Genomic DNA, 12,310 nt, shown 5'->3' with positions numbered 1-12,310 from the left:
AAGCCATAATAAGCCAATTTTGCCAAAAGCAAATGATGATCCAAGGTGTCAAATGCTTTGGAAAAATCAAGCATTATAAGTGCTGTGGAGTCACCTTTATTCATTGCAGAAATTATCTTTTGGGTAACGTTTAGTAAGACAGATGTCGTGCTATGCTGTTTTCTAAACCCAGATTGCTTATGCGGTATAATATTATTGGAGGTGAGAAAGTCATAAATTTGCGGCTGTATAAACTTTTCCAATACTTTAGCGATGACCGGGATAATTCAAATTGGTCTAAGGTCGCTGAAATTAGTTGGATTATTAATTTTAGCCAAAGGTGTTAAGAGAGAAATTTTCCACATACCCGGGAAATACCCAGCTTCTAGGCAACAGTTTATAATATGCGTAATATGTGGAGATAGCTTTGGAATACAGTGTTGCAACATTAACGCTGATATTGAATCACAACCGTGTGCGTTTGATTTTAGGCTTAAGACTATTTTAGAAATTTCCTCAACTTTGGCTAATCGAAATGAAAAATTTAGATCATGTTTAAACTGTTTGTTCTGAAAATTAGCAACTTCTTCGGGGTAACTACCTAACGGGCCTAATTTATAATTGAAATAGAAGCAAAATAGTCATTAATTTTGTTTGGATCTCGGAGATTTAAAGGAACAGAACGATTAGAGACATTTTTTAGACTTAGATTATTAATAGCTCTCCATAACTGTTTACTATCTCTGTTCTGATGAAATTGCAGATAATTTCTTTTTTCTCGCCTAATCATTCCCACCGCAAGATTACGCATCTGTCTATAATATGCCCAATCAGTCAAATTTTTAGATTTTTTAAAACTTGACAATGCCTTATTTTTTTCTTTTATAAAAAGCTGCACATTTGCAGTTATCCACGGGGTATAAGGCTTAGAAATTTTTGACGTCATAAAGGGTGCATGTCTATCAAATAATGAGCAAATATTACTAGTAAGATACTGAATTTTTTCGTCTAGATTATTGATATAGTACACATTATCCCACACAATTTTATTCAGGTCCTTATAAAAATCATTTTTATTAAAATGTTTAAAATTACGATAGAGTTTCGTTTTTATCTCCCTACTCCGTGCCGCAATCTCGATACTGCAGAATATAGTTTGATGGTCACTAATTAGATCAGCGTTAAGTACTGCTGTACTCGTAACATTTGAGGGTTTATTAAAATAGATAACATCAATGAGTGTTTGTGCCATAGCAGCAATACGAGTAGGCTCATTTATTAACTGAGTAAAATCATAAGCTGTAAGACAATCAAGTAAAATATTATTTGTAAAATGATTAACATTAACATCACCCAGGATGATAATATTCTCATACTGTAGACATGCATGTGATAATATATTACCAAAACATGTTAAATGTTAAATGGCAAATCCAGCACCGGAAGGCTCCTCAAGTCCTGAGGAAATTCCATGTTCAATGGATTGGATGGACTCCATGGATTGAACGCTCCGGAATAATTTTAATCTGGTTAACACCAATATCCAGGATAATCAGTTGGTGTAAAGTATTGAAACTGTTTAGTGATATTAGTCAAATTTGAATTTAGCTCAAATGTAGGTGCAATAAGAGAGGATAGCTCGAAAGTATGAGTAGTGTAATGACTAACAACGCATCTGCCACTGTTGATGCTGGTGCGCAGGGTGAGCTATTTCAAAATGGTGACGATAGTCAAGCAATTTGTCCATGCGATCCGATTGACGTAAGAGAAATGCTTGTTTACGCAAAATCCTACTACTTATATCTTCAAGATATGTTATAACTAGATGCTCGTCTAACTTTCAAGGACCATGAACAGTTTGTGACAAAAGGCTTTTTTACTATCAGAAGATGCAATAAATTTTGGTCAGGGCCTTGGTCTGATATGACTATTGAATAAAGCTTGATGAGAGCTAAGAAAAGTACTGGACGTTTAAGTCGTGGCACAATAATAACGCAAAGCACTTCTTTTCTAAATGGGTTCCAGCAAGTAGAGAGTATCTCTGGTGTTTTATTGAACGATATGTAGATGCAAAATTGTCTGGAATAACTTGAGATAACAGTAACTGCAAGAAATCGTAGACTGGTTCCTTTGTCCTAACCCTTTTCCAGTAGAGCACTATGTCATAATACTCTCTATTGGAGTCGTAAGGCATAAAAAAGCGTTATTGGAAGCAATTTTCGCCAAATAAAATTATCCAGAAAATGATGCAAGGCTTTAGCAGCATTGTAAAGGTGCGTGACGAAGTTCTGCCAGTAAATCTATTTACAATTTTCAGGAGAATCTCGTTTCACTAAAAAACAGAACAAGAACTTAGAAATTACTTTATATATAAATTGGCTCCATACCCACCGTTTATATTTGATGAACAAAAAATGATGAGAAAGTCACGGTAATCCATTTTCTATGACTTGTTTGATCCAATCGATAACTTGTCTAATATTGAAAGTACTTTATACGTGATTAACAGTGAAGGTAATCTATCATAGTATTTGATAGCTATCCAGACCCTACAAAGAAGAGCACAAAACGCCTTAGAAGAAACAAGTTGATGATGAATAATGAATTTGATCTCTTTTGATATTGTCAAAGAAATTTTTCTCCATTGAGGGAAACAAAAAACGATTAATCTTAATTTAGTTCAAAAATTTTCAAACGAAAACATCGTATTCGAACAAGCTGCATAGGATGCCCGTACAACTATTATTAAAAGGGCTTTAAAAAAAGATACACTATCTACTATATCTTCAAATAGATACTAGAATCTATACTTATCTCTAAATAGTGACAGGTTGCTTTTGATGAAGTTTAAAAAAATAAAAATAGAGACCGTCTTTTATTCCCCAAAACACTTCAAAATTTTACTAAAAGTCAAAGAAATTATATAATTTCTTAGCCTTTAGACTAATTCACTAAATGGTCACTTAAACTGTTTACTAAATCCTAAGTACAGAAGAAGCTACATCTGTACTTAGGTACTTTAGCAACTCTAACAGAAGAAACTTATAAGCTGCATGCAGTGAGATCCTTCCTACAAATTCATTCATGAAGTGGTCATCTAAAGGGCTTATATTAATAGATTTGGAAGGTTACTAAGCATTGAATGCTTTCAGTACCATTAACAATGGAACAAGCTCCGTAATGCTTAATAATATTGCGTGTAAGTGTTTAAGGGGGCACCGAAATTGCTAGTGGTTGCAGGAGGCAAGGAATGAAATTTTTCCAATCTGCTATAATTGCAGAGGAGTGTCCTGGACCAATACACCAGATGAAATTTATGATGAACCAAATTTGAATGATGACGAAATAATCCTACCTGATGATGATGAGGAATTAGAAGAATTTTCGGATGATGAGGACCCTACATCGGACCAATTGGTTGACTCAGCCTACGTTCAAATGCAGCAAATTGAAGTAACGCTGTATGTATATATATATTTTTTTAAGCTATATGTATTTTTTATTATCAAAACTTATATTAAAGCATTTTGCCTAATGTCTATTTTTTTTTCGTTTCAAACACATTTAAATCCGAAAAAACATTTTTATTCTTAAAATCAAAAATTTCCAAATGCTATTTCATATATTACATTTTCTATCGTGAAAACGAGTGAAAAAACGCAATATTTTTTAAAATGAACATATCGTCGATCTTTGTCGAGCATATTATTCTAATGGTTTGGCGCAATTTTAAATCTATGCTACTAATTCAACAAAGAATTTTGCATACTTTAATTTACGAAAAAGTAAAATTTGCACAGAAATGCATCATTTAGAAGTTATTAAAAAACTGAAAAAAGACAAAAAATTTTGGGAAACCCTGTATACAGCACAAACATTAATTTTTTACATACAAATAAAAAGATTATAAAAAGCATTTCCAGCTTTCCGAGACATATTTAATCTAAAAACCCTATGTTGCCTGACCTATATAGGCCATTAATTTATCCTAATATTACTCCCCATCACTATCGCTTTAAATACTAAATATTTAATTAATACATCGATAATCGAGAAAGGGTTTTCGGGCATTGTGTTCTCGAACAGTGTCGTCATTCACTTAGAACAAGAAATTGATGTAAAAAATTTTCTGAATTTTTTAAATAGGAAATTATTAAGTTTGGCTCCTTGAATAAATATTACATTATTGCATTCCTTTGAAGCACTTGGAAAAGTTGTTTTATGGATTTTTTAGGAGATATAGTTCATTTTCTAAATTTTTTTAGGGGTCATTTAGATTAGCTACGTAACAACTACTTGAATAACATTCGGAAAATTACAAAATTTAACGGAAAAAAGTTTGATTTTAAAGGAAAAGAGTAAGCGGATAATGATTTGTGAACTGAGTAAAAAAGTCTGAGGTCTTAATTCGCATGCCTAAAACTCTATGACTAAAGTCTTTATATCCACCGAAAAATCACAAACCTTTCCTTTATTTAAATCCGCCCTCAACATTGATTTTTCCACTGCTTAGACTACAATATGCCGACAAAATCTCCCAAAACATTAAATTCTTATTTCGGCGACTTCCACCAAATCCTTTAATCCAATACTCAAGCGGAATCGCCTTGATAAGCCAGTTTTATATCCAGAACTCGCCCTCGAAGTAACCGTAAAATCCGTTCCGAGCAAACGCTCTGCATATTTACGATTCCGTCCGGATAAATCTTGCATTGTAAATTAAATTTATACGAGCTCATATGTCGTATATATGTATATGGGAAAATACGAGCAGAAAGAGTGGGCGTTTAACAGTATCAAAGTCAAGCAAAATGTCATATCTCGAAACTTAAAATTGCCTTTCTTGGAGCCGAAAAATGTAATAAAATCCTTGCATAAGGATAATCGTTCCTTAAGATAAGCCAAATGGAAAATCTTTGTCGGAAGCTTAATGGAACGGACTAAAAGCACAATGAAAATAACGCCCACGCTCCGGTATAATAAAATTAGATGAAGCATTCGGTTTAATGAAGGAGAAACGATCTTCTCTCTGGCATTCAGACAAAAATTAATCTGAAATTTGTATAAGCAAGAATTGAGAAGATAATTAAGGAATTTTGTTTGGAAACTCTCTGTCAGAAGCGGGTATTGTTGCAAGTTTAAGCTTTTACATCTTGTTGATCCAGCTGATGTAAATAACGTTATTAAATAAGGGATTCACAAATCTGTCTTTCAGAGAGAGTGAGCTAAAAAGGAAAAGTTTTTATTTTATGAGGGAGAAGTAACCGTAAACTTTTATAAATTATAAAATTCTTTTTAGAATAAGGCAAAGTTTTGGTATATGATATACATATAGGTTTCATGTAAATTTGGGAAATAATCGTTCTTCCAAAAAAAAGTCCTTTGTACTAATGAAAAATTTCGATTTTATATCACTAAAGAAAATAATTGAATAATTTTGTTCTCGATTAATACGAGCTATATAAGGAATGTCCTTAAGTGAATAAAAACGCTAAGGATATAAAGGCTTTATTATATATTAGGTTTTGACTTCAGGATTGTCATTTTGAGGGCACACTTGGCCTTTTTTTGGTTTTTAAAGAATATTGAGTGCTCTGAAAATGACTTAATCCGAGGCCGAAACATTGACAATATTCAAAATATAATAATAATAATACGTTTATTAGTTACCAAAATAATACATTCTAAATTATATTTATTATCCATAAGTGCTAGAACTAATTAACTATATAGTAACTAACAAGCCATTAAATCAGACTAGGACCATTTAATAAAATAGTGCCTGAATTCTGTTGAATGTCCTTTAGTGAATAAGAATAGTTAACAAAACTAGAGAAATTAAACAATTAAACCAAACAAAGACACTTGAAAATTAGTAATGATGTTGACACGACTGCAATGCCTAGAGTCTTATTACTTTATAGATCTTAGGTTATAACTATAGCAAATTGTTTGCATTACTGTTTTCAGTTTTTTATATTAAATTATTTTGCCTTGCTACCTATTTTTTAACTGTAATTTTTGTAAACGGTGCTTTATGATTTAGCAGATTTCTTTATTTTGTTTTTGTTATTTAAAGATATTTTTTCTTGTAATGCCTGTACTCTATTACAATAAGTATCTATTGTATTACTTTAGTATTACTTTTTATTCTTGTAATAAAACTCTATTGTCTATTATCTGTTGAAGCCTAGGTATTGCCTTATAAATACTACAGATTACATACACTTAATAATAAATTACACCATATAAACGACATTAAGAAGAGCTTGAAGCAAAAGAAAAAACAGATAGAGAAAGGATCTCTCCCACACTTAAAACTACCCTATAAAGAGACCCAAATGATTCATTAAGATTATTGTTGAAGATCATTCAATAAACAAAAAAAAACACATACCGAATCCGACATCAGAGCTGTATTTGACTTAGTGCCGCTTCATTCTAAGCTTAAAAGTTAGTTCAGAGGAAGAAAAGTGGCTAATCTTAAATTCATTTATATAAAGAGCAATCGAATATGAAAAAGACCTCTTAAATTATTTTTTATTGTGCGACAGGATAGTTAGTAGGAGGAACTCAAGAAGCAAATAAAATGGATGAGGAATATACATAAAAAGCAGAACAAAGAATAAAAAATTAATGTTAAGGTTAAGGAAGAAAACGAAAATGAAGAGCCTAAGAAAGAAAAGCAAGCCACAAGAAGCAAACACCCTAAAACGACGATGAAAAGGGAAAATGACTGATGAGGAATAAGAAACATGATGCGAATAAAGATTGGCCATTTTTCCATCAATGAAAAGAAGAAATTATGTTTCTTTCTCGTTCTATTTTTGAAATGGAAGATTTCGTCAATGAAAGAAAGCGAAAATCTGAAACCAAAACGAAGAATGAAAGTAAAGAATGAGGAACTAAAGCAGACAACGAGAAAAAAGGGAAGAACGAAGACAACAAACAAGAATGGAGAATGAGTATCACGTTGAGACTATGGCGGTCATCATCTATCAAGTTTTATCACTAAAGAGAGAAAAATATAAAGATTCATTCGTTCCCACTATGTATCCAAGTTCTCACTGACTTTCTTAAGGGCTTTTGATAGAGTTATTCTCCATTAAACATTCAACAAGTCAAGAAATCTTAATTATATAAAGTTCAAGATCCTTGGCAAAGAGAAAAAGGATAGTACCATCTGCAAGTAGTGCAGATAGCTACAACAAAAGACTCATAAGTTATAATTAATAATTACTTTTGAGACCGATACTTTGTGTAGTTCCCTTTAGATTATTGAATCTAGGTCTCTTTGAGAAAATGAACGACTTCTTTCTATTTAAAAGACTCATAAGCCTCCCTTTCGATTGTTGATGATTCATGATTAGAGTAATATTATCTGCGGAGAGTGTATATCTGTAGAAAAGAAGCTAATGACTTCGTATGAGCTAACTCATGACTCATAAGTCTCTCATCATCTATAACATTTTTTACCTCTCTTTCTCTCTATTCTCAGATGAATGACTCATGCTATAGCAAGGTCGAAGTCTTCCTCGTTAAAGTCCTCAACCATGTACACTCTATGTTTCATTGCTGGTGCCTTGAATGTGGTATCATCTGCAAACAGAAAGACCAGGATAAGGCCTTGAGCTTGACATTTCTTCTTCATTTTATTAAGACAAGTCACTTCTCTAATATGAGATGCTCAAAGAGACATAGTATCTGCAAACCGTAAATATCAGTTATCTTAACGGTATAATCTCTCTCTGTCTCTCTCTGCCTCCGTCTCTGTCTCTATTACATGTTCAAGGAATGATATTCACTTTTCTCATGATTAGAGTGGGGTCATCTGTAAAGAGTATTCACCTGCTACTCACTATGATGATTTTACACCATCTATTATATTGAAAAGAAGCGGAACGCTCAGTTTATTGCAGCTTCTCTAGATGCAGCAAGGATCTATCCTATTCATCATTATCAGGGATATAATATGATCGAAAGACTTGTATAGGTCAAGATCCTTCCGTCTGTTGAAGAAGTGAAGAGTTGAAAAGTCAAGTTTGGCTGTACATCTTTTAAATACTGGCCACTTTGTAGGGATAAATAAAATTACTTAAACCAGTTAATTACAATAGAAGGTTATAAGCATATGAATATTAAGCACTATTTAAAACTCAGAACCTTTGTTATCAGGCATAAAGGTCCATTTCCTTATAACTTTCTTTCCTCATAATAAATTAAATAGTTTAGTTAATCTTTAAGATTTGTTCAACCATACTTCATTGGACTTTTCGATCTGTTAGTTAGATCTTTAGTATATAAGACCACTTTTAAGTACTTTTAGTTTAGCTTTTTTTTTCCAAAGAGGCTAACATCGTTAGCGAAACACGCGTGGAGAATTTAAAAAAAATTGTTTTGATTACTGATAAAACTATTTTGTGATTTAAGCGTCACTCCAAAAGTTCTAACCATAGTACTAATATTAAAATAAAATAATTCGAAATTTTTTGTTGGTCTTTTTGTATTGTAACAAGAGAATTAGTTCTTTCGGCCCGGTGAGCAAAAGAATTGCCCTTTCTCTGCTGGAAAATTAGAAAAATCGTATACGAGCCACAAAAGGAAATAACGAATTGGTATTTGTTACCAGTTTCGCTTCCCTTGACTCACTCTATTTTTCTTTTAATCCAAAAAAAATTTAAGAATTTTATTTTTATTACGTAGCTTAACGAATAAAATACAAAAATCTTCATTTTGGTGACTAAAATGGGGATACTGGTCTGTAAAGGTAAAAATATGCATCCCCATTTAATACCTTTATTACATTATTTGCGAAACTTTAATTGCTTTTTCCAAGCAATTTTAAAGTTCTAATCTACGTTCGAAGTTTAAAGCGACTCTCATAATTTCTTATTAAAAAAAATCGTCTTTATCTTAAGTCAAGGTTTAAGTTCACCAATAAAGTTTCTTTCCATTTTTAAGACTAATAATTTAATTAATAATAAAAAGTTTTACTTTTTTTTTAATTTACTTTAAAAAGAAGTAAAAGTAAATTCACTTTTCCACGTTTATGTCTTAGAAAATACTATCGCTTGACCTAAATTATCCCCGGGCAGAAAACCATTTACAAGTTGGCAATTCAATTTATTTCCTTGGTGTTTCCTTTTCAGTACGTGTCCCTTTTGAGGCCTCCCCTCTGTGACAGTTCTGCGCCCGGTGCTGAAGCCATTAATAAAGTCGAATGGAAGCAAGTAAGTTCTTTATGCATTTATCATTTTTTACTTTCAGTAGAGGATCAATATTATTTAGGTTCCATGTGTGTCCATCTAGGCTTTATGAAAAATATAGTTAATATACCGGGTGTCTTAGGAAAGTGGTTCGCCCCTATAACCTTTAAGTTAAAAAAATTAAATTTTGTAAGTGGGTGTAGCATCCAAATTGGGATTTGGCTGACGTATTTAGTCGTTTTCTGTCACTTCCGGTTTAACCGGGAATGATCCGAACTTTCTTATTTTAAATAGGATCATCCAATTTTTTTGAAATATTTTGATAGAAAATTACATTCTAAGAAAAATGACACCCCATATGTCCACTTTTGACATATAACCTTTAAATTATTTAATTTTTTATATTTCAATTTAGAGTGCCATGAATAATTTAAAATCGTTAATTTTACAGCAAGTAATCCTAGAAAAATATAATTGATTCTCTTTTGTTTTTCACAGCTTTCCTAGATGCGTCTAAAGTTTGCAAAATCGTATTTTCGGCTCTAACTCAATTTTTTCAAAAGGAACTAGGGTGGCTCATAACCATAGTTAAAAAATGTATTTTTTTACAAATAATTTGGTATAAGACAATCGATAGTGGGTACTTTCAAAAAACCAGCATTATTGAAATTTTATTATTTATCTCTTGATATTGGATTGATCGCAGAGCCCCCATCGCGTCACTGTAAAATCGACTGTAGTGATACGTGACTTACCCAATGAAAAAACAAGTAAATTATTTGACAGTTGACATGACAAATAATTTATTAAGGCACAAAATGCTTAAAATGCTCACCCGTTTGTTGCTGGCAAAATTGTCTGAATAACTATTATTATTAAAAAATGTCTGAATACCTCAAATTATATCAGAAACTGACAGGTTACCGTGACAATTCGTAACAATAGGTTTGTTCTAGCATCAGTTTCAAACAGTTGGAAACTAACAGAAGCATGCGCATTTTCCTGATGGCGATTTTCAGTTTGTGACTTGCGCAGTAGATTTGTTTATGTTTTTTTTCTTATTTGAGGATTATCATAAATTTGGGCTGTGAGTTTGCTATGAAAGGAAAAAGCTTAAAAAAGGCTAGAAAATCAGTGAATATACAATATAGGTACGTTATGTTTGCACAAGTGCCATTAATAAAAGGTTGAATACAGAAATTTTTATCATTAATGGTTAATAGAGTAATTTTTTTTATTATTAAAATCCAATTTCTATTTGTTAGTTATCTATGATTTAATGTATGATGTCAGACTCATTAAGTTCTGATTCGGATACGAACAACATTCTTTTTGATTCCGACTTGGTAGATGATGATTATGAGTTTTTCTTCCATTATGCAAAGTGGTCCAAAAATTAAAGTTATGTTGATGTTACTGACCCGTCTACAATAATACAGAATTTATTGAGCATTAAGTCAAGTTATTAGAATTACCAAATATCGATTATCTGGTATTAAATTATTTGTAAAAAAATACATTTTTTAATTATGGTAATGAGCCACCCTGGTTCCATTCCGTTCCATTTGAAAAAAAAATGAGTTATAGCCAAAAATAAGATTTTGCAAACTTTAGACGCATCTAGGAAAGCTGTGAAAATCAAAAGAGATTCAATTATATTTTTCTAAGACAACTTGATGTAACATTAACAATTTGAAATTATTTATGGCACTCTAGATTGAAATATAAAAAATTAAATAATTTAAAGGTTAGGTGTCAAAACTGACATATGGCGTATCATTTTTCTTAGAATGTAATTTTCTATGAAAATATGTCAAAAAAATTGGGGGATCCTATTTAAAATAAGAAAGTTAGGGTCATTTCCGAACTGGAAGTGACGGAAAATGACTGAATACATCAGCCCATCCCAATTTGGGTGCTACACCCATGTACCAAATTTCATCTTTTTAACTTAAAAATTAAAAAAGTTATAGGGGCGAACCACTTTCCTAAAACACCAGGTATATTTGGCTGTATGATTGGCGAAAGGTTCAAATTTGGCCTGTTTTTTCTTAATACATTGAGCAAAATAAGTCAGGGGGTAGGCGCAGTCTTAAATTTGAAAATTCATTAATACTTTTCGGATGCGAGAACTTAAATTTGAAACGTTTAATCGACTTGAAATTTCAGAACTAAAAGCTTACAGGAATCTCGTGATCTGTATAGTTTTTGGGAAATTTTGGTTTGCAAATTACTTACAGTTTACAAGTTGATCACATAGAGGTCCTTTGGATAATACTGTAAACGTACAGTAGACTTATTGGCTGTCCACTGGATGTAAAGGGGATTAAATATATGAGTACGTTTTTTGGATAATTATAGGATATAAAAGAAATGGTAGAAAAACTATACAAAGAGGTATATTTTAGAAAAACTAAGAAAACCACTCTTATTTTATTATTATACACAGTCATAATTTGCATCTTTCCTGTTTTATCCTTTTAGGAGCGTGGCGCAACCACGACATAATTTCAAGCTCAATATCATTTCATGTAGCTTGTATTATTCGGTTAAGGACTACTCCTTCTAAAACAAAAAATTAGTACCTAGTACAATAATAATTACACAAGGCCACTTGTACTGTACAAGTGACATAAGCAGACACACATATGCTCATGCGCGCATAGGACTGTCAGTTTTTATTTTTGAACGTATCATTGTTCATCAACGTACCATTCTTATTGGAAAGTATTCTGGACATAAATCTGTTTACTACGTCTATCTTGTGCTGTTTACCAATTGATGTTACAAAACTAACCTGCAATAATATTTTTAAGTTTAATATAGGCATTACTGTACTTTTATATAAATAATTTATGAGTGAAATTTTTTATAGTGAAATTCAGATAAACATAAACTACAGTAATCTGAGAATCCAGGCTATCAGTGAGATTACAAAATGATTTCCATTAGAACTTTGCTGCTAACGCTTTGGTTTCACATGCATTAGGAACGTCCTCAGAAACTTCTGCAGGGTGACTAATATTTGAGTGTAATGGTTCTGTAATTTCTTCAGACAAGTCTAGAATAGGGTGGGATTGGAATTAAAATGGGTAAAAGCAATAGGTTAAAAGACATTTTTTCAC

The 12,310-nt window shown here is 31.9% G+C and overlaps 1 protein-coding gene across 1 annotated transcript in view; it reads left to right on the top strand.

Annotated features, from left to right (window-relative positions):
* LOC126738469 (serine/threonine-protein phosphatase rdgC) overlaps positions 1-12,310 on the top strand; it is a 209,332-nt gene that overhangs the window by 172,958 nt on the left and 24,064 nt on the right. The window contains exon 10 of the mRNA XM_050443832.1: positions 9,129-9,209. Within this exon, the coding sequence (XP_050299789.1) occupies positions 9,129-9,209 (81 nt within the window). The remainder of the gene's footprint in view (positions 1-9,128; positions 9,210-12,310) is intronic.

The sequence above is a fragment of the Anthonomus grandis genome, chromosome 7, assembly GCF_022605725.1.
Source record: "Anthonomus grandis grandis chromosome 7, icAntGran1.3, whole genome shotgun sequence".
Taxonomy (NCBI): domain Eukaryota; kingdom Metazoa; phylum Arthropoda; class Insecta; order Coleoptera; family Curculionidae; genus Anthonomus; species Anthonomus grandis.
The sequence above is the reverse complement of the archived record's forward strand: the minus strand, read 5'-3'. Positions and strand labels throughout refer to the sequence as shown.